A 24,126-nucleotide genomic window follows, 5' to 3' on the forward strand; every position below is an offset into this window, starting at 1 on the left:
TGAAGCACCTCTATAAGTGCTTATAAGTAAGTTTACAGAAAGACCCTTTTAAAAATATATTTGCTTGCTTTTAAGTCAGAAGCTCAAAAATTACTTATTGGTATTTACCACTTAAGATGGTGTCAGCCCATAGCACCCCAGACTGTTCTCCTGATATTTGGGAGAAAAATACTGATTTTCCATAGTATGATTTCTTTGGCCCTTCCTGCTAAACACAGTAAGAGTTGATAAAGAAAGTGAGAAACTTTGAAACCTAAATTGCTCTCCTTTTCACTTCTTTCCTGAAATTCTACTTTTGAAATTATTTTGCCTAAAAATTTACTTATGGCAATAAATGAAACTATTTCTGATAGTGCACTGGTCCAGGTGAAAGATTTCAACGATTAGCGACCTCTCTTTGCTAACCTAGCAATAAAGAAGGTCACTTCTTTTTCTTTTTAAAGCTAGGGTTGAACAGTGAAAAAAATGCTTAAGAGAAAATCAACTGAATTCACACTGATGAACTCGGAGAATGAAGTTTATTATAAAACCACTGTGTTGAAGCATCATTCTCTTAGCCATTTCCTATTTTCCCTGGAGGTAAGGTGAGGCAATAACTATATCTCTTAGTGGCCTGTTAGGTACCATCTTCACAGACACTCCCCTTCAGAAATGCAAATATCTTAATACAACTGCATAAGGCAAGCTTGTTGTGGACAGGTCACAGCATGCTTCTGCAAAGCATAAACTTCATTAGTTGTGTGTGGGCCAAATTTCTAGAAGCCTTTGAACGTTGCACTTGTGCTTGGTGGAACTTCACTGTGTACTTTTATACTACAAATTTAAAAACCAGAAGGCATTTTCTACTGTAATTATTAGTGGATAAACGAAACAGAATGGGATTTTCAGTTGAGGAAAAGAATATATATTTATTTTAAAATAGTATCATACCATCAGTGGTGGGATTCAGCCAGTTCGCACCACTTCGGGAGAACTGGTTGTTAACTTTCTGAGCAGTTTGGCAAACTGGTTGTTGGCCCTATAGTCTTTTCACTTTTCACAATTTAACCGGTTGTTAAATTATTTGAATCCCACCACTGCATACCATGTTTTCTCACAGGAGTTTCCAGAATGGTATATAATTGATGGATTGTTTAAAGGATATCTATATATTTTAGTTTCAATTCTGTTGGTTGATATATGTTTTATTGGGTTTGAGTTATTACTGGACTTATTACTACAGAGTTGATTTTAATGCTCACCACCACTTGTCTTTCTTTAAAAGTATAACAACTAACTAAATGTTTAAGGTTTTTCATAGTGGACATAATACCTTGGAGCAACACTATAATTTAAAAATAATACTCAAAATCAATTACAGGTAGTCCTTGACCTACAACAATTCATTTTGTGACAATGTTTGAAGGGCAATGGAAAAAGTAACTTATGACCATATTTTTCACACTTATAAGAGTTGTAGCATTCCCTAGTCAGAAGGATAGATAGGATAGAAGATAAAATGAAATAAGAGAGAATGGGTCAAAAAAGAAAAGCTTAATTAAACAAAAAGAGAAGGGGAACAAGGATGTAAAAATGAGAGGAATAAGGAAACGAAGCTGATGTGAAGAAGGAACATAGGTTCTATGTTAATGTATGTTATGTATTGTTATTCTTTCTTGTCATATGTTTTATGTCAATGTATGTTATGTATTGTTGTTCTTTGTTAAAAAATAAAAAATATATATTAAAAAAAAAGAGTTGTAGCATTCCCATGATCACATGATCAAAATTCAGTTGCTTTGCAACTGACTCATATTTATGATGGTTGCGGTGTCCCGAGGTCATGTGATCATCTTTTGTCATCTTCTGACAAGCAAGGGGGAAGACAGATTCACTTAACAACCATATTACTAATTTAACAACTGCAACGATTCATTTAAAAACGATGGCAAGCAAGGTTGTAAAATGAGGCAAAATTCATTTAACAAAGATATCACTTAGAAATGTTGGCCTCAGTTGTGGTCATAAGTCAAGAACTTTCTGTACGAGCTGAAAGGCGCCAAAAACAGTGTCAAAATTATTGTAAATTAAGTGTACTATTTTAGGGAGGGCATTTTAGAAACAGACAGTCCTGTTTTGAAAAGAATTTAAAAATAAATACTGATTTAATACTGATTATTGAAACAAGTCTTTGGAGGCATCTTGTTCACATGCTTTTAGAGGAGTTCCTTTCCCTAAGAAGTATGATAACAACTGTTTTTTTAGGTTCTAAAAAAGCAATTTATTTTAGACTTTTCTACCAGTTTTCATTACTGATCCCAGGACAATTCATCACAGACCAATGAAACGACTCCTGGAATAAGTAAAAGACCAAACCCTCAGCAACACTTTGAAATATTTTGTATTCCGATTGCAAAACAACCAAAGTATGTTTAAATAATGTCATGTAAAAAAAGAATGGAATTGGCTATGGTCCAAATTCTTTCATTTGTGACTAAGAATGTAGTTTCAAAAATGTACATTGCACCATGCCCTGAAAGAAGTATGAGTCAGTCTCTCTCCCCACCCCTGCCCGCTCCCTCCTCTCTCTTTCTCTCTCTCTCTCTCTCTCACAAGAGTCAATTGGATGAAAGTAAGATTCTAAGATGATTGTGTTTTGAATTCTGTTTGTGTATTCTTAAAACAATTTAAAAGTAGTAAACTCTGTACATTGCACTGATTTATAGTTTATTTAATAATTGATCGTTGAATTAAGAGCTATTCTAGACCATTGTATTATACTGCTACCTATCAGCTTCTAAGCTTTCAGGAAAATATGCTAGGGTAAATACTGTGGCCCTCCTACTCTGCCATAATAGTGTTCGTAAACACTTGTTACATATCAAACTGAGAAGCAGGAGAACTGGATTTGCTTGGCTTCATTTTCCCTCCCATTTCCCAGTGGGCAAAAAAACCAGCGACTAGTGTCCCCTGTTTGGGATATGGTTGGGTGAATGCAGATGAGTCTTTAAAAGAACAGGTTTATCTATCTGTCAAATTGTCTGACTAATAGATTGCAAGTGCAAAAGGGAACATTAAGGTGGAGTGGGAGGGAATGCTCCCACTGTTCCTACTTATTGCAGCCCCTTATCTGTCCCTCTCAGTCCAGCTATTACTGAAGAGTGCTAAACTCATGTGGAAAACAATCCAGCTGACAGATTACAGGTGGGGAAGATGGGTATGGGGGTCAAATGGATGGTAACAGCCATGCTCCGTTGTTGACTAATGTTGTAAGAGAATTGTGAATTATCAGACAGTTAACTTCTGCCTAGTCACCAGTGCCAAATTTGAATTAGAATGGGCAAGATAGCATCAAATTCTCCACAGAAGCTCATTGTTGGTAGAAGCGGCAAAACGACGGTTGTAGCAATAGTTGGAAAAAGCAGCTCTTTCTCATGCTTTAAATCAACTTTCTCTGCAGTTTAGAAATGAGGTGCTGCTTAGAAAACAAGTCTAGCACTTTTTCTGAAAGGTACTAAACCCATGTTTATAAAGAACCCATTGAAAGCATTAGTCACGCATTAAGCAGGCAGGTATCTCTGCAGGGGCAGGTGCGTAATCTTTTCTGTAGACCAAGCCAATATGACCACAGAAAGCAGCTCCCAGGGATGGGAATAGATGAAACATGTGCAGCAGCATAAAGTAGCTGGGAGTTAGGTTAACCCTTGAATAGCTCAGCATCATTAGTGTAATACAGTATTTCTCACCTTGGCATGCTGGCTGGGGAATTTTTGGAATTGAAGTTCACACTTCTTAAAAGTTGTCAAGGTTGAGAAACAGTCAGGTGTACCAGATTGTATTCATACCTAAAATCCCATTTAACAAGAAAAAATGCTTCCTTTTTGCTAATTGGAACCACAGGTGAAAATATTAAGTTCCCCAATTATAGCATGGGATCAGGGTATCTGAGGATCCATCTCACGCCAATGGCACTAGCCTGCCCCCTTTTTTTTCCCAGGAGAAAGGGCCTATTTGGATCCCATCTGCCAAAGTATTTTGACTTGGCGGGATCCAGGAGAAGAGCATTTTCTGCTGTGGCCCCTGCTGTATGGAATATTCTTCCGTTGGAAATGCACCCCCCCCCATATTCCTGACCTTCCCCCGCATATTCCAGAGCCTGAAAACTTGGCTCTGCTGCTTGGCTTGGGCCCTAACAAACCCTAACAAAGGCCTGCTATGTTGGAGGTGACTACCATCTAGAAAAGATCTCCATTCCCAGACTGCCTACCATCTTTCTTTTTAGATTTTCTAATTAATCCCTCTAATTTAAATTTCTTGCAGGACTTTGTAACTTTTTATTATATTACAAACCACCAAGAGTTGCTGCATTATATGGTGGAGTGGAATAAAAATTCAATAAAAAAGAAAAAAAAATAGGCTAAAAAGATGGTTACTAAGCATATTAGTGCTAGATGCCTGGATGGGAGAAAAAGCCCTTAATCACAAACAATCCACATGATGACTTAATGTGAAATTGAACTCGGCCTAAAATTAAGATTGAGGGGGATGATCTTGTATAGCACAAAGCACACTCATCACTACTTTGTTAAGTTTGCAGCATTTTACATAATTTTTTTTTTTTACCAGTTGAATGCTATGCTGTCTGGTAATATCTGGTTGCTCCATTCCCTGCAGTAATATAAGCGTACAGTACAGCTGAAAGGCGATTTAAGCGATTTAAGCGGAATGTGCCCAGGAAAGGCCTCAGGCAATTTTTATAAATTGGAAGCAAGTTCAAATCCCTTCTTCCAAACATTAGGCAAAGGGCTTGTAAGAACATCTATGATAGGCAGTTTTAAGATGCACTTAAAACACATCTAAAGCAAACAGCAGTCTCCAGCAAATGATGCCTCTTCTCCTTTTGCTAAGACAACTCTCGATGAGAGATGTCTGTCTCCAGAAGAAATAGTTTGCATGCTAAATCTCTCCCTGGAGTGGTTATTCATCGAAAAACACACGCTGCCGTTCCCTCTCTGAATCATCACGTTCAAGTCCGGCTTGGCGGAATCACTGCCAGTAGGGGTCACTGCTATCCTTACACAGTTACACCGCCGCCTCCTCCGCCCGTGCTGCTAAGGCAGGGAAGGTGAAAGGTTGGCGGGAGCAAAAAAAGGCGGAGGGAGACCAAAACGCCGGTTGGACAGCCCAGCGCAGCCACAAGCCGGCATCGCGGAGGTGCCAGAGCAGAGCGATTCACCGGCAGCAAGTCCGACTTCTCAGCCGGGAAGGAGGAGGAGGAGGCGGCACGCCGGCAGCTTGAGCGGAGGCGTTTGCTCGCCTTGAAGGTAGCGTGCGCGGGAGCCGCGGCTGCCTCTGGGCTGGGCAAGGAAAGCTATCGCCGGTCCGCCCGGCACCATCCCGGGCCATGCTGGCCAAGGTGGACCGGGAAGCCGAGCCTCATCCGAGAAGGAGGAGGAAGCGAAGGTCGGGCAAGGAAGCAGCGCTGACATCCCGCCCGCTCTTCAGCTTCTCCAGCCGGGAAGGAAACTGAGCGGCTTGCTTGGACCCACCCCCGGGGCAGGTGGCGTTCGTTAACTGCTGCGCCCGGGGCTCGCACCGCTTTTCGCGGGGAACTTTGCCGGCGGAGTTGAGCGGCAAGAAGAATCCTGAATTCTTCGCGGCTTCCCCCGACGGGAAAAGCTTCCTCGCGGGGAGTACACAAGGCCGGGAGAAAACGGCAATAGGAGCTCTACGGGGTGTCTCTGCCGCCGCCCCCCGATTTCAGCGCCGCGGAGAGAAGGGAGTGTGTTTGTGTGCGCGTCCGAGGTAGACGGGCTTGCGTCTGACTTAAGAAAGCGCGAGCTGGTTGTGCTTTAGTCCGCGCAAGAGTGAACGGTCCGTACCAGGCAGCCCTCCTCTTCACGCCCTATCAGCAGCAGGAGCAGCGGCGGCTTCTTGGTTTGGCTTTTCCGCTCCTCCAGGTAAGTAAGGGCCCCCCCCCCCCGTATTCCCCGATTTCGGGTAGGAAAGGGTGGCGGGGGGGTGCGCGCCGAAGGCGGGGCGGCGGTTTCCCTTCTGCCCGGATCCTTCCTTTTCTCTCGTCATACAAAAGAGCAATCCCCGAGGGAGGGGGAGGGGAACGTGGGTAATTATTAATCCCAGGGACTCGGCTTGGAGGAGCTTTCGCTGGAGCGGCTGGCGTTGTGCAGTCCAGGAGGAACTGGAGCTTTTTTTTTTCATCCCGGCCGGGTGTTTTTTTTTAAGTTCTTTGCGCTTGAAGGGCTCGGGCCCCTAGTAGGCCTTGAAGGATGACCTGCTTCTCTTGCGGTTGCCTCATACTAGGATCCAGAGCAAGCTTCTTAACTACTCACTTACCCGTAGCACCCGTGTGCTTCAGAGGCCAAGGGATTCTCCAAGCTGAACTGGGAACAAAGAAGCCCATAGGACTGAGGAGCGTGTGAAACTTTATAATGGATTTTACCTCTGACAACTTTCTTCTTTTGAATTCACTCTTACAGCTTGACAATGAATGTATAGGTATTCCCCCCTCCTCCCTTACAAGGTGGTTAGAAGGATTTGGGCTCTTTTCCTCTTTTTTTTTCTTTTTCCAGGATGCCTGATGAAGACTTAACCTTTGGTGTAAGCTACCCTCTTTAGTAGCTGGTTGAAGACAAAGACCAGTCTGCTTTCCTTCTCCACCTTTGACCCGAGTGAAATAAAAATTGCCGGATCAGAACGGAGTTATTTGGTTTCCTGCTTGCTGTGCTTGAAGTTACCTTCGTCTCTTTTTTTTAATCATTTTGCACTCTGACATCCAAGACACTGGAGCAGCCATGGGCTGCTTCTGTGCAGTGCCTGAGGAATTTTATTGTGAAGTTCTGCTTCTGGATGAATCCAAATTAACCTTAACCACACAGCACCAAGGGATAAAGGTAAACGCTGCCTGTTCTGTTTTTACTACCTTGTCAGTAGTGCTTGAAATGCTTTGTCTAGTGTTAAGCAATAGGGGGCAAATCAACATGGAAACCCATTTCTGAGACAGCGCTTATCAAAACAAAGTGGTTTCTAATTACAGGGGTATGGCCATGTCAAGTGGCATTTAACTTTACATCACATTCCATGACCCAGGAAGGAGTTGTAATAACAGCAAACAAAAACCAGATGAAAGTGTTAAAAATGAGCACTGATTTGCTTTTCTTAAATCATGTGTGTAAAGTAGACACAGCGGCAAGGGAAGAAATTCTCAAATTTTAGTAACTCATAATTGTATAATAATACATTAAAACACATTTTCCCCCAGATGGCTTGTTTTCTTTAGATAGTTTACCTAATTGTCAAAACCATGATTGCAAGATATCCTTGTTTATATTTATATAAAAACCAGCCTTTTTAAAAAATGCATACATCCACAAAGGTATCTCAAAACTAATAAAATTATACTTAGGGTTTGCATAAGACCCATGTTTATCAATGGTAGTGAATATTAATCAGCACCTGCTGACTAGTTTTTAGGCCCCAGATTTTTGATCCAAATCCTTTTTAATTCCAGCTGACTTCCAAAAGAACCTCATTTATTTACCATAGGTTTTAACTATCCAGTAAGGTCAGTGGAGATAATAGTGCTTAATTTTCCTTTGAAATACCTCTCAGTCAACAAAATGATAACATATTTTTGCAACTGAAGTGCTTCTAAATAATCCATTGTTTTTTATTAGTGCTAAATTGGGGGTCAATAGCTTTAAACATTCCCTCTAAGGAAATAAGCCACTTTCCCTCATTAGAAAGGAAGAATTTATATGTAAGCATTTTAGTAAATTTTTGAATTCTACTTTTGTTCATGTATAAATGCTAGAGCAGTGAGTTTTCTGTCTGAATATGAAGTGCAGGTTTTAAACTTAAAAAAAATCTACATAAAATTAGAATTTAAACGGGGCTTTCTTTTGAATGAGAATAAAGGAATTGTTCTGGAAGAGTCTTAAATATATAGGAAACTGTCTTCTTTTGGCTGTGTAATATATTATGAGCTTTGTATATCATCATAAAAATGTTAAAACTTGAGAGTAGCAAACAAATCACACATTTATATCAATGAGGACCACTTATATTTGCCCATAGAAAATAAAACTCTGAAAGTCTATAAGAAAAATGTGCAAAATCCACAGTAGGCAGAAATGTATTACAGTATCTGTAGCAAATGTAAGTTATTTATTTAATAATTTACATTGAAACTTAATCATGGGTATGTATTATCCTGTCTGAAGTTGACATAACTTGAGTTTTTAAAAGATGGAAGAATTTACAATCCCATATTCCTAGAAAATTATTCTCATTAAATTTAAGGGAATTATTATGATTTATATACATATGGGGTAGAAAACAATAATACTAGACTGACTTGCCAGTTATATGGGTGCTATGAGAATTAGTACTATAATTATATTTAAGGATATATCTAAGCTAATTTCAGTGCAGTGAAACATGCAACTTTTTAACTAATAGGTTTGCAAACATATCAGTTTCCTTTTAAGTAAATTTTTACTTTTAAGTAAAATTGTCCAAGGAATCAAACTTGATAGGAAAACTAAGATTGCCACTTTGTAGGATAACTGAAATAAATGGAACTAAAGGAGGGGTGAAATCCAGTAGGTTCTGGAGAACTGGTAGCGGAAATTTTGAGCAGGTTGGAGAACCGGCTAATATCACCTCTCGCTGGCCCCAGAGTGGGGTGGGAATGGACATTTTGTAATATCCTTCCCCTGCCATGCCCACCAAGCCACACCCACAGAACCGGTAGTAAAAAAAATTGGATTTCACCACTGAACTAAAGTACATAATAAGCAATAACATGCAAACTTCTGAATGTTTATATCCTACGGGCTTCAATGAAGCTTAATCACAGGTCAATATGCAGGGATTTAAAGGAATTTTATATGATAATGGTTTTAATTGCTGCTAAATTAAAGGAATTTAGTTTTAAGCATTCTGAAGTTTGGTGAGATGCAAGAATTCTCTGGAGGTTTATTTGTCTAGTTAGGAGAGTATTGATAATTTAGTATGCTAGTGGTTAAGGTGTATAGAGTGCGAGACTGAGTTCAAGTCCTGCCTTAGCCATGAAAACCAAATAGAGGCTGAGTCCCTCTCTCAGTCCAAACTACAGGATTGTTGTGGGGAAAATAGGAGGAGGAAAGTGTATTTTATATGTTTGCTGCCTTGAGTTATTTGTAAAAATAAAGGTGGGAGATAAATAAATAAATCTAATCAACTATGTTCACCAGAATAAATGCATGTTCAACAGAATATATTTTATAGAAGATAGTTTTTATTTTTAACTAAATGTGCAAAGACTCATTCCTATAGAACAGAACAGAATAGAATAGAATAGAATAGAATAGAATAGAATAGAATAGAATTTTTTAATTAGCCAAGTGTGATTGAACACACAAAGAATTTGTCTTGGTGCATATGCTCTCAGTGTACATAAAAGAAAAGATATCTTCATGCAGGTACAACACTTACAACACTTAATGATAGTCATAGGGTACAAATAAGCAATCAGGAAACAATATCAATATAAATTGTAAGGATACAAGCAACAAAGTTACAGTCATACATAAGTGGAAGGAGATGGGTGATGGAAACAATGAGAAGATTAATAGTAGTACAGATTTAGTAATAATTTGACAGTGTCAAATTATTCAATAGTTTGAATAGTGTTGAGGGAATTCTTTGTTTAGCAGAGTTATGGCGTTCAGGAAAAAACTGTTCTTGTGTCTAGTTGTTCTGGTGTGCAGTATTCTATAGCGTCGTTGTGCTGGTGTGCTATGCTCTATAGTGTTGTTTTGAGGGTAGGAGTTGAAACTGTTTATGTCCAAAATGCGAGGGGTCTGTAAATATTTTCACAGTCCTCTTTTTGAATTGTGCAATATACAGGTCCTCACTGGAAAGAAGGTTGGTAGCAATTGTTTTTTCTGCAGTTCTAATTATCCTCTGAAGTCTGTGTCTGTCTTGTTGGGTTGCAGAACCAAACCAGACAGTTATAAAGGTGCAGATGTACAGTTAGTAGTTTTTGTTACAATTACTTTTTACTAAATATAAAAACAATATAAATAATTACAGGATAATTGTGAAAACACAATATAAAATAACCTTTTAAATATAATTAGTCTTGCACATTTTATTTTTGTTTGCATTTTGAACATAATAGAATAGAATAGAATAGAATTTTTATTGGCCAAGTGTGATTGGACACACAAGGAATTTGTCTTGGTGCATATGCTCTCAGTGTACATAAAAGAAAAGATAAGTTCATCAAGGTACAACATTTACAACACAATTGATGGTCAGTATATCAATATAAATCATAAGGATTGCCAGCAACAAAGTTACAATCATACAGTCATAAGTGGAAAGAGATTGGTGATGGGAACTATGAGAAGATTAATAGTAGTTCTAATGGCTATTAGAACTGGGCAGTGTTTTTTAAGTTCAGTTCCAAAAAGCTGCTTTGAAGTACACATGAATGTGATTGCAATACCTGTTTGAAACACTTTCAAAAAGCTGTATTGTTTATCCAAGGTTTCATGGCTGCTTTGCCTTGTGATCTAGAGAATATTTGCTGTGTTAAAAAAGGTTGGAAATTGTTGTTATGACCCACATACGCCAAACAACTTTTCAGAATTGAATCTAATGTTTTGCACAGTGTTAAGGACCATATCATAATAAAAACTATTAAAGGGATCTACATGACAGAAATTTAGAAGAATCTATATCTGGTGTTAAATTTAATTATCATGTCATCCTAAAATTTCAGAATACAAATACCCTTACAGTATATTAGAAATCTGAGAGGAGGAAATCAAGACAAAAACTAGGTGATTATTAACTTTTGGACATTACAAATTGTTTATAAGTTTATTATTAATTATAGGGATATTTCTCTTCTGTTATATTTTTCTTCATTTAAGTGAGGGGTGTCCAAACTTGGTAACTTTAAGACTTGTGGACTTCAACTCCCAGAATTCTGGGAGTTGAAGTCCACAAGACTTAAAGTTGCCAAGTTTGGACACCCCTGGTTTGATTCTTACATTTGCAAATAATTCTATCAATTCATTATAGAAACAGATTATTCTAAACTTGTTTAGTTTGTTTAATGTTAGAATATTTCTGAAGGTTTAATGTCCATAATTTTAATTAGGAGCTGTTATGTGACAGCTTGAATGGCTTATTGGGGATAAAGTAATTAATACCCTTTATATAGCTGTTCCATAGAACAGACTATGGAACCCATAACTTCCATCTATATTGTTGGTGAGCAAGAATGACTTAAGTTGAAGTCCACAAGACTTAAAGTTGCCAAGTTTGGACACCCCTGGTTTGATTCTTATATTCGCAAATATAAGTTAATTATTACTAAAAATTACTATTAGTAATTTTAATTGGGTTTTTATGGTTTTAATGTGTATTTTAATTAATGGGCCAAATTGAATAGGTTTTTTAAACGGGTTTTTAACTGTATATTGTATGTTTTATTGTGTTTTACCTGGCTGTAAACTGCCCTGAGTCCTTCAGGAGAAGGGCAGTATAGAAATTAAATTATTCTTATTCTAATGATTAGAAATGCAGTTAAGAAATTCTAGAGTGCCAGAGCGTTTCCACTTTTGCCAATATTTCTGTCATGTAGATGATTCACTTCCTTTCCACTTTGGAATGTCTTAACAAATTAGAGTTACTTGAATCCACATAATAAAAGAGTGTAATAACTGTAAGAAAAGCATTTAGAACTACTGTGAATTCCTTAAGTGAATGTGTAAGAAAACAGTCCTGCATGATGTAAATACCATAGGGCCATGTGTATATTGGCCTAATGGTGCAAAATACAAATCGATGCTATGAGGAGTTAGATATAATAATTTGTACTGTTGGATCAGGAGACTAGATAAGGAAAAAGCAGCTTGAAAGCAAGTCATTCAGCATATAAAATTGAAGAATTTTTCTTAGTGATTCATATGAATTGATTTATTTGAATGCAACTATAACATCTTAGAAATTTATTGGCTATGTTTGATTTTCCTTAAATCTCTTCAGGGAGGAGAGAAACAAACAACGGAATAGTGTACAGACAGATCATAAGCATACAGAATTAGAAAGTAAGGTTCCATGGGTTTCTGTAATGCAGTCCAGACACTTTTCAATAAAGTAATTGTGGATTCTTTTTTCTGTTTGTTTTCCATGCGGTAACTCCTCTTTTGCCTTACAAACAGTATCTGGGAATAGATAATAGTATCCATGCAGGAATGGGTGACAAATGTAAAACTTCCTTTTGTAAAACCTTTTTCTCCGTCTCTTGTATACATGTAAATGGATAATGACAATACATATTTCCACACTACTAGAAAACATGTGCAATTTTTTTTGAGCAATAGTAAGACATATATCATGATGATTATGTTATCCATTCAGTCAAGTCCGATTCTTGGCGATTCTATGAGCCAGATCTCCCCACATCTTCTGATCTTGCAGTATTTCTTTGAGTTTTTCTATGTCGTGGCTGGTGTCAGCTTTGATAGTGTCCATCCACCGTGTTCTTTGACAGCCTGGCGTCCTCTTTAATGCTAACTCTTTCCAACATTATTGCTTTCTCCAGTGAATTCCCCTGCATGACATGGCCAAACTGAGACACAGTTTTGTGATTTTGCTTTCTAGTGATATTTCTGGTGGTATGCGTACTTGCTTATATCAATGATATATCAATATAATTGCTTATATCAATAAACAATACAGACTTACACCAATGATCCCATAAATGTATTCACTTAATTAGCACCCAGATCCATAGTGCTACAGTTTTATATAATATAGTATAGAATAGAATAGAATTTTTATTGGCCAAGTGTGATTGGACACACAAGGAATTTGTCTTGGTGCATATGCTCTCAGTGTACATAAAAGAAAAGAGACGTTCATCAAGGTACAACATTTACAACAGAAATGATGGTCAATATATCAATATAAATCATAAGGATTGCCAGCAACAAAGTTACAGTCATTCAGTCATAAGTGGAAAGAGATTGGTGATGGGAACGATGAGAAGATTAATAGTAGTGCAGGTTTGACAGTGTTGAGGGAGTTAATTGTTTAGCAGAGTGATGGCCTTCGGGAAAAAACTTTTTGTGTCTAGTTGTTCTAGTGTGCAGTGCTCTAAAGCATCGTTTTGAGGGTAGGAGTTGAAACAGTTTATGTCCAGGATGTGAGGGATCTGTAAATATTTTCACGGCTCTCTTCTTGATTTGTCAAGTATACAGGTCCTCAATGGGAGGTAGGTTGGTAGCAATTATTTTTTCTGCAGTTCTAATTATCCTCTGAAGTCTGTGTCTTTCTTGTTGGGTTGCAGAACCGAACCAGACAGTTATAGAGGTGCAAATGACAGACTCAATAATTCCTCTGTAGAACTGAATCAGCAGCTCCTTGGGCAGTTTGAGCTTTCTGAGTTGGTGCAGAAAGAACATTCTTTGTTGTCCTTTTTTAATGATGTTTTTGATGTTAGCTTTCCGTTTTAGATCTTGCAATATGATAGAACCTAGAAATTTGAAGGTTTCTACTGTTGATACTGTGTTGTCTAGTATTGTGAGAGGTGGAAGTATGGAAGGGTTTCTCCTAAAGTCTACCACCATTTCTACGGTTTTGAATGTGTTCAGTTCCAGATTGTTACGGTTGCACTACAAGGCTAGTCGTTCGACCTCTCGTCTATATGCGGATTCGTCATTATCTCGAATGAGACCAATCACTGTTGTGTCATCTGCAAACTTCAGTAGCTTAACAGATGGATCATTGGAGATGCAGTCATTGGTATACAGAGAGAAGAGAAGTGGGGAGAGCACACAGCCTTGGGGGGCCCCTGTGCTAATTATACAGGTATTTGATGTGATCTTGCTTAGCTTCACCTGCTGCTTCCTGTTTGTTAGGAAGCTTGTGATCCACTTACAAGTCTGTTCCAGTACCTGTAGCTGGTTTAGCTTAGTTAGAAGAGTGTCTGGAATGATGGTATTGAATGCTGAACTAAAGTCTACAAAGACTTTATTGTCTATTGGCTGTGTTTTCAAGTTTATCTACAATTTTGTCGATAAGGTTATGCATAGTATACGCCACACAATTTTCTAGATTCATACTAGGAATCTTAAATTAACCATCTGAACTGAGTTTGCATGCTCTAGTCCAGGGGTGTCAAACTCGATTTCATTGAGGGCCGCATCAGGGTTATGTTCGACCTTGGGGGCCAAGTGGGTGTGGGCAGTTCAACGTCATTCATGTTGGGGGTGCCTGTGGAGGCCCAAGCACTCTGCTCTGCCAGTGAAAACGGAACCTGGGAGGCTGCGATGGCCTCCAGTGAAAACGGAGCTCAGGAGGGCCGCTTTCACCGGCAGAGGGTTGGAGGAGCCTATTGCAGCCTCCCAAGCTCCATTTTTGCTGGCAGAGGCACCGCAGGCTGCTCCTTCACTGTTTCCAGGGCAGCTCTGCAGGCCAGATCTAAGCACCCTGTGGACCGAATCCGGCCCATGGGCCTTGAGTTTGACACCCCTGCTCTAGTCTATAAGAGGATGATTATTTAGTATTTCATTGTGTTATGTAAATACAGAAATTGAAGCAGCTTCTGTTTTGCAAGCCTAGCCTAGCCTAGCCTAGCCTAGCATAGTCTTTATTGTCATTGTACATAATATATACAACGAAATTGGTTTAGCCTCTCTGGTGCAATCCATGACAGAAAATACAAAAGCGAGGCTTTGGTCTACTCATTTCCACAGAACTTTCTTCCATTAGTTGAGTTTATAGGTTTTGATATCTATAATGAAATGAAAACTTTTTGGACAGCATTCCAAAGATAGTGGAAGTATTTGACTCATTATTCAGTTAATTCATGGTTAACTGAATCATGATTCAATTTAGTTTTGGTTTCTATATGATGTACTAATCATAAGGAAGGTTGAGTGTCAAAGAATTGAGGCCTTTGAACTATGATGCTGGAGAAGACTCCTGCGAGTCCCTTGGACTACAAGGCGATCAAACCAGTTAGTCCTAGAGGAGATCAACCCTGACTGCTCTTTAGAAGGTCAGATCCTGAAGATAAAACTCAAACACTTTGGCCACTTAATGAGAAGGAAGGACTCACTGGAGAAAAGCCTAATGCTGGGAATGATTGAGGGCAAAAGAAGAATGGAATGGCAGAGAATGAGGTGGCTGGATGGAGTCATTGAAGCAGTCGGCGTGAGTTTAAATGGACTCCAGGGGATGGTAGAGGACAGGAAGGCCTGGAGGAAAGTTGTCTATGGTGTTGCGGTGGGTTGGACACAACTTTGCAACTAACATCAATGATGTACTAACTAAATCTTATGGAGAGATTTATATAACATAACTGGATCAGGGGATCTCAACTGTTTGAAGCCGGTGTACATGTTTATAACTCATAAAATGCTTATTATAATTGATGTGGCCAGTCGCAACATACTCATACTAGAAAGCAAACAAATATTATCATTTTATTTTCTAGGAATGCCTAAAAATATGCCTGTGTAGAGTCTAGAAACATTGCTGGAACAGAGATTCTTTTTTAGACTGCTGTTTTGCTTTGTTATATTAAATTAAAAAACTAAAAATAACGTTTGCTGGAATCAAGGAAGTGTAAATGGTTATTGCTAAGTATCACATTGGGAATCCAGATGCAGCATGTAAACATTTTTGCAAATTTGTGCTTCACTATGCTGTATTTACACAGTTAATTTGAGTATCGTGATATATAAATTGTTATATACACAAAAGATTAAATAATACCTTGCTGGAAGATTATTGATGTGCCCTATATTTTTATGCCTAGACATGTGATTCCATTGAATTAAGAAAGATTGGAAACTCAAATAAATCTCCATTGATACTAGGAGGGGAAAAAAAGTGTACATTGGCATATAACGAAGTAAGCATAGAGAGTGATCAGTCCCAGGAGTAAAATTCATAGGTTTTATTGGTGGTAGCTGACTGACAAATGACCCATGGAATCAGGTGTTACCAAATTAGAAAACTGTAGGACTGCTAATTCCAGTTTTTCTGAAACACTGATTAGTAACTCACTCAGCCAATCACAGGTTTTTATATATCCTAAAAAGATTTTATTATATTTAGTCCTGACCCTTCCCCCTTTCACTGTGTCCATTCATATTTCTGATTACTAAGGCTATGTAGCACTTTTGATTAGAAGGGAGATGAGTGAATGAATATCTGCAATTCTGAAGCTTGCTTTTTTCCTAGGATCATGTGGCAGATGTGGGAGACAGCTATGTGATCCTAAAAAAACAAGCTTCTGCTTTGTGGACTGCTATATTTGGGTTATGCATCAAATCATCATTATGCCTTTAAATCCTTTATGCATTCTAATGTTTTGGCTTTTGATGGGCTAGATTCAGCTCCCTATTATGAACCATCATCTATCTATCATTTGTATTTCTTACTATTTTGTAGTGATGCTTGATTTGGGTATTTTTTTCATATGTTGTATAAAAAATTTGTAATGTAAAACTGGCAATGTAATAATTCCCCCCGCTTCTCCCGAGGCCCCAACTTCACTGGTCCCCCAGAGGGCCTGAAGCCATGGATTTGCTGTCTGGCCTAGGAATCCAGTCATGTGGATATAGATTCTGTAAGGTGGTTACATTGTTAGAGAAACTGACTGTGCTTTCCTTCAAATTAGGGGTGGTTTCATTGCTTTTAATGTATTTCATGGTGTTATTTTAATTATTATTTACTGTACAGGTAGTCCTCGACTTATAACAGTTCACCTAGTGATTGTTCGAAGTTACAACAGCCCTGAAAAAAGTCACGACCATTTTTCACACTTATGATCGTTGCAGCATCCCCATGGTCACATGATTTACATTTGGTTTTTGACAACTGACTCACATTTATGATTGTTGCAGTGTCCTGGGGTCACGCAATCCCCTTTTGCAACCTTCTGAGAAGCAAAGTCAATGGGGAATCCAGATTCACCTAACAACCATGTTGCTAATTTAGAACTGCAATGATCCACTTAACAAATGTGTCAAGAAAAGTTGTAAAATGGAACAAGACTGACTTAACAAATTTCTCACTTAGCAACATAAATCTTGGCCTCAAGTTGAGGTAAGAGGAGAACTACCTGTACTGATGGTATTTATCTTTGTACACTGTACAGAGTCATTTATGTGAGATGGCCAGTTACATAAAATACCAAATGATCCCTGAACCTGCTGTTTATTTGATTCTGGATTCCCAAAATTTAATGTAAAATTCTTACTAGGAGGAAAAAAAGCCTTTATAAAGTATTTTTTTATATAGAATCATGAATTGATTTTAAAACCTTAAAGTGCAGAATTAAATCTGAATCTAAAACCAGATTATATTTCAAACAGGTGTAATATACAACCATTCATTTACTGACCATTTGAAGTTACAATGGCACTGAAAAAAATGATTTATGGTCATATTTCACACCAAATTAAGTTAACAACTGCAGTGATTCGCTTAACAACCAAGGCAGGAAAGATTGTAATATGGGTCAAAATTCACTTAGCATAAATTTTGGGCTCAATTGTGGTTGTAAGTTAAAGACTACTTGTATAAAAATGTAATGTTTCCCCCCATCTTATGTTATTATTAACAATAGCCTTGGGCTTTGTCAGTTTATTCAGATATGCTATTTTAATTTATTCATTTATATTTTGCTACTTTATAAGCTGAAAGTGGCACATATAGGAGTCTTCCCAATTTTATTTTTCTAACAATAACCTAAAATTGAAGGTTGGATTAATAATAGGTTGAATTAAATGAGACACTTTGGTTGAAAGTCACTCATAAGAGTTCTATGTCATTTGAACAGTATAGCACAAGTTTCAAAATGCATCACTGGCAAACTTCTCTTAGCTTAGAGCAGGGGTATCAAACTGAAGGCCCGGGGTCCAGATCCGGCCCACAGGGTACATAGATCTGGCCCGTGGAGCAGCTCTGGAAACAGCGAAGGACTGCCCTGTGGTGCTTCCGCCAATGAAAACAGAGCTCGGGAGCCCGTTTTCACTGGCAGACCACTTAAGCCACCACAGACACCCCTGACACGAGTGATGTCAAGCTGCCTATGCCTACCCTGGCCACGGCCACCCCAGCCCCCGAGATCAAACACAACCTAGATGCGGCCCTCAATGAAATCAAGTTTGACACCCCTGGCTTAGATAGTCAAGCTCTGAAAACCTGGAATAGAGTCAGTAACCCTAGTTATTGTTGTTGCATAACAGGGGTATCAAACTCCAGACCCGGGGGTCGGATCCAGCCTGCGGGTTGCTTAGATCTTGCCCGTGGGGCTGCCCTGGAAACAGCGAAGAACCAGCCGACTGTGCCTCAGTCCGGCTCAGGCCGACTGGGTGCTGATGTACAGCCTGGTGGCAGCTGTTTTCATTGGCAGAATGCTGCAGGAGGCCATCTCAGCCGAAAACGTTCTTTATTTGAAAGAAATATCCAAGAGCAGCCAGCAGTGACACTGGAATTCATAGGGCAAATGGATACCATGAAAATACTAAGGATTTCATGCATCGATTTAGTTTTCTCAGTCAGATATTTAAGGGATGAAGGAATCTTATTCCATAACAATATGGAACATAAGCTTTTTATAAAATAGATTATTAATGTGGATATGCTTATGATGAAACTGAAGAGACTGTGTGTAAAGTATATACCATAAATTCTCTTCGTATTTCTGATACTCATTTATAAAAAGCTGAAAGGCACAAAAGATTTGCAGAACCTTTCATAAATTAACCATTCTCTAAAATCTGTCTTTATTTTACACAGATTACTAATTTTTGCTGCATCTTTACAGATGAGACCAACCATTCTGAATTCACAAAGGAATTACTATGTAATGAATGAGTATGAAAGTCATTTTATTTTCCCAGAGTGCCTCTAACTAAATTAATGGAACTGGCATGACAACGCGGTAGAAATCCATTAATTTTTAAACCAAGTTACCTCCTGGCCAGTCTGAGGTTTGTACAGTCAACAATCAAGTCCATTATTGAATAGACTAAAGTTCTGGCTTCTTAATGATTGCAGACAATACTGTATTTTAAATTTTAAGTAATTTTCCTTTAGCAGGGTTGATTTGGATATTTGTTGTAATATAAGCTGAAACTGTGGGACTATTCACTTTACAATACAATATGCTTGGCTTTGTCTCATAAAAATTATAAACGGTAAAGAAATTACCAAATACAGCATTGTAACAGTTGGGAAACAAATTTTGCAATATTTTGTAGAGTGAAAACAGTCAAATATATCTCTTGGTTGTCACTATCAGTAAATTGCCAATTCAGTATTTGATTACCATCTGTCTCTTGCTTAATAGGAATCAGTCTAATTAGTAATGAACAGGCCAGAGATGTCAAGAGTAATCAAATGAAATCTGCATGTTTAAAGCCAAAATATGTAAAATTCAGAAAGAAAAATTCATCAGCATATTACCTTAGTTCATTTATAGCCATGATGCAACTGCAGCAAAGGCTTTATTTTGAACCTCAGAAAGAAAAAAACCTAAGATTCCTACATTAGCTATAATTCTCAATTTTTAATTTACTACTATATATTCTTTTGGGGAAATAGATTCCATGAGTAGGATTGTTGAATGTACCGGGATAAGAAAGTATAAAAAAACAAACAAATGGAATTGAAAATGAGAGCATGAGAGATATGGGATTCTGTGATTGCAACTCCTGCCATTTTTAAAATTCTTATAACTTAATGGACTATTAACAAAATACTAAACAAATGTTCATGGGATTACATCTGCCCGAAAATCAAGAATATTCTTACAAGCCAGAACGATATGGCATCAAATTTGAAGGGGTGAGAGCAGTGTTGAGTTGCTACCAGTTTGCCCCAGATCAGGTGATCTGGTAGCGGCGGCGGAAGGCTCTGCCCACCTGCCTGGACATCTCTGCGCATGTGCAGAAGCGTCACGTGGGCGCACGTGCCCATGAGCGAAGCAGTAGCGAATTAAATTGAAACCCACTACTGGGTGGGAGAAACCAAGAAAAAAAAATTGAAAATGGGCAGGATTTATCTTTTCTTTTTTTTTTTGCATTTATATCCCGCCCTTCTCCAAAGACTCAGGGCGGCTTACACTATGTCAAGCATATTATCTACGTGCTGTGGTGGAAAAAAAAATAGAAAAAAAGTGTTTCAACACATCAGTGCAGCTAAAGTACTTGGCTAGCAGTTTGGAACCTTACTGACCAATCTATTCTATGCCCCATCCTTCCTCAGATGACCCCGAGCAGAGTGTATATAGCCTTGTACTTCCTAGTTCCTGTATGAATCAGACCTACAGATAAGCACCATGAGAGAATAACAGAAGCACATAAATAAGTATGATACGCTATAATGGATACATTCTCTTGATTAGATCCATCCTTTCCTCCAAGAGATAGAATGCATGCACTTACCTCAGAGGCATACATACACATGCATACATAACACAAATAAACCAAGATAATATGATTAATCCTTGGAGAAAAAGTGTGTGTGTGGACACAAGCACAGAGGATGTTATTTTTAAAAAGGAAAATGAAGTGTATTTCTATGGTGATTTCTAGTAAAAGCACTAGAAAGATTTTAGGCTTTTCCCTTGAATTAAAGAAAGCAGCAGATGGGTGCCACAGTGCAGAGGTTTGTCCTTTTTGTATTAGTTACATGATTTATAATTTCTATCCTTCATGCTGTTTTAGCTGCAGGAAGTAAAACATACAGACCTAGCAATTTTTCAGGAGTCTGTTTATCTTCCAGTGTTTTTAAGGAAAAGGTTTAGATTCTGATGTGAGGACAAAAGGTGATAATAAATCTGGTTCCATTATAATTTATATAGTTCTTCCCATTCCACAACTATTCTTTCAATAAAAAATGTGCCCAGAGTCCTGCCACAGATTATTTACATCACATGCGGTTCATAGTGCACAGTGGATCAGTATAAAGGGAAAAGTCCAACAAAGTCACTTAACTTTTAGTAATTAACAAGGCTAATTTGTATGCATGCTTCCTTGGTTTTATTTATTAAATTTAAAGAAAACCGTGCTGAAAAGTTACCACTTCAGTCTGAGTATAGCCATATAATGTTGCCAAGTCAAATGCTGCTATTTAGTGAAATCTATCTTGATCTACATCATTATTGAACACACCCAACCTTTCCTAAATATTTTTGAAACAGCAACTTACTTGGCTTCCTTCCTGACTTCTTTGTTGAACTTTGTTTCTGTTAATGTGTAGCAAAACCGATGCTTTCAAACATAACAAGGATATTTCACTGCTGCTAGATCACAATCACATTCTTTTCATTGAATCTTGTGAGGAATCCTTATTGAAATGAAAAACCATAAGCCAATGTTGGTTTCATATATTGTACCTAGTGCCGTGCAAATGTTTGAATGTCTAAGAAAAGTATAATTGTTCTATAATGCATGTTTTATTGACAGCCCAGATACAATACCCCTAAATGGTACACCTTCTTTTTTTGGCCTTTAGTTTGGAAGGTTCATGGAAAGGCTTTCTTAATTAATTTTATTCTCCACAACAAAAGGATTGAAAATGCTTGGGCATTTTTTATTTATTTATTGATTAAATGTATATGCCGACCATTTTGCTATCCAAAAATATTTCAACAGGAATGTCCACAGGAGAAGGAATATCAATTAGAGATCATTTTAGAAGAGATGACATCAGTTTTAGTTTATGTTAAATCATTGTAAGAATATCTGGTCTAGTTATCTGTATGGCAATTGCACAAATAAAATCTAGTTATCTCAGTGATAGTGAAAGGAATTCACCCAAATTCAGAACCATAGCTAATATATGTATTTTGAAAAATAGTAATTGGGGGTTGTGCTGTGTCCGCGTTATTTTCCTATGTAACTTGTCAATCCTCTGCTGATTTTGGGTGGAGACAGTTAAGACAAGTCTTGAGTTGTTTCTCCATTTGTAGACCTACAAGTTTGACTCCTGTCGCTATTACATGCATTTTCAGCATACTCATATACTCCTACTGTGGTGTACAAATTTATACTTGCTTTGGGAAAAACTGCATGCAGTATCTTAAAAATTGGAGGGAGCATTGTTTCAGAATCTAAAAATAAATAGTCAAGGCTCTCTCCTACACTTTTTGGGAATGGTACAGTCCTATGTAAAATAGGCTTTCACTTTCCTATTGAGAAACGTATCTTTGTTCTGCTTGGTTCTAATTTCAGCTTGCTTACAATCATCCAGCTCAATATCCACTGCAACTACATCACAAAAAAGGCTCTAAGAGTTGTAAACTTAATCTTACGTAGCTTCTTTTCCAAAAACACTACACTACTAACCAGAGCATATAAAACATTTGCTAGACCAATTCTTGAATACAGCTCGCCTGTTTGGAACCTATACCACATTTCTGATATCAACACAATTGAATGTGTCCAGAAATATTTTACAAGAAGAATTCTCCCCTCCTCCAAATACAACAAAATGCCTTATGCCACCAGACTTGAAATCCTGGGTTTAGAAAACTTAGAACTCCGCCGCCTTCGACAGGACCTGTGTATAACTCATAGAATCATCTATTGCAATGTTCTTCCTGTTGAAAACTTCTTCAGCTTCAATCACAACAATACAAGAGCAAACAATAGATTTAAACTTAATGTTAACCGCTTCAATCTTGATTGCAGAAAATATGACTTCTGTAACAGAGTTATTAATGCTTGGAACACATTACCTGACTCTGTGGTCTCTTCAAAATCCCAAAATCTTTAACCAAAAACTATCTACTATTGACCTCACCCCAAGAGGTCTATAAGGGGCGTGCTAAGAGCACAAACGTGTCTACCGTTCCCTGTCCTATTGTTCCTCTTCATTATATCCAATTAATATAGTTATTACATACTTATGCTCATATATATGCTTATATATTATATAGTTGTTTCATGTTAATGCTTATATATACTGTTATGACAAAATAAATAAAATAAAAAATAAAATAAAAATATTGTGCAGGCCCTGACTAAATAAGTTAACTTTTCTGTCTGGAGAGATTTCCAGAAGAAGAAGATTAACTGGGTTTAAAAATATATTGAGGGTAATCATGTCTCCTTAGTTAGATATGCTACAGGGATTTCCTACACTGGATTTTACTTAATGCCGGACAGAGTTCAGCTAGGGAATATTATTATTCCATCCTACGCATCCATACTATACAGATGTTACAGGACTATGGAAAATTTTGAGTTCAGAAGCAATTTATTGCTTCCTTTAGAGTAGAACAACTTTATAATAATAGCCATTTAGCATTGAGTGATAAAGATTGTATTAAGTTATACTTCTAGAATAAACTTTTGAGAACTGCTGAAGTATTAGTGGGTCATTACTTTGTTAATTGGGCGTTAATTAGCTATCCTTGGTTCTGCTTTGATTAAAGATCACCATTTTGATTTTAGTGTAGTAGGGAGTGTACATCCAGAGGTTGAGATAAGGATTCAGGAGACCCTGATTCTCACTCCAGAATAGATGTCTTGAAATCTTTCAGTCTAAGGAAAAATAAGCCAAAATCTGAGAGAGAGGGAGAGAACACAGGAGAGAGATAAACCACAGATAATGGATTCAGACATTTGACACTTATAAGATCATTGTGGAAAGAATCTATTTTTTGTGATTGCTAAGAGTCAACATAGATTTGGTAGCACATAATCAGTCAATCAACAGTTATTAGCCTGACGTTCTCCTTGTTAATAGTTCTTATAAAATCATCTCATGTTTGGCTATAGGAAGTTTAGACAAATTTGTGACAAATACCTTGTCTTTCTCCTAGGTTAAAAAAAAAGAAAATTAAAAATTAAAAAGTTATCAGTACAGATAGTTCTCGGAGTTATGTCATGTGACCACATCACTTAGTGATGACAATCCAGGTTGTCTTTAACTCAAGGTATTTGGATTATTAAGTGGGAAGTGGAGGGAATCTTAGGTAAAGAGCACATGGGTGCTGTAAGGGAGTGGGAAAGGCCCAGTGTACGCCATGTGTGAGTTGGGATGCTGCATTATATTGTAGTATGAACTTAGGGAAGCCATTGAAAGTGTGGGTGTGGG

General features: G+C 37.8%; 1 protein-coding gene across 2 annotated transcripts in view; it reads left to right on the top strand.

Moving 5' to 3' along the window:
• The first annotated feature begins 5,067 nt into the window (after positions 1 to 5,067).
• Positions 5,068 to 24,126, top strand: part of EPB41L4A (erythrocyte membrane protein band 4.1 like 4A) — a 93,719-nt gene continuing 74,660 nt past the window's right edge. Inside the window, exons 1-2 of one of the 2 annotated variants that reach the window (XM_058166123.1) lie at positions 5,068 to 5,939; positions 6,570 to 6,890. In XM_058166123.1, the coding sequence (XP_058022106.1) occupies positions 6,792 to 6,890 (99 nt within the window). In that variant the 5' untranslated portion in view covers positions 5,068 to 5,939; positions 6,570 to 6,791. Of the gene's footprint in view, positions 5,940 to 6,024; positions 6,891 to 24,126 lie in introns of those variants that run through there. The other variant, XM_058166124.1, reaches the window with a different exon arrangement.

Source organism: Ahaetulla prasina, chromosome 2 (genome assembly GCF_028640845.1).
Source record: "Ahaetulla prasina isolate Xishuangbanna chromosome 2, ASM2864084v1, whole genome shotgun sequence".
In the NCBI taxonomy this organism is placed as follows: domain Eukaryota; kingdom Metazoa; phylum Chordata; class Lepidosauria; order Squamata; family Colubridae; genus Ahaetulla; species Ahaetulla prasina.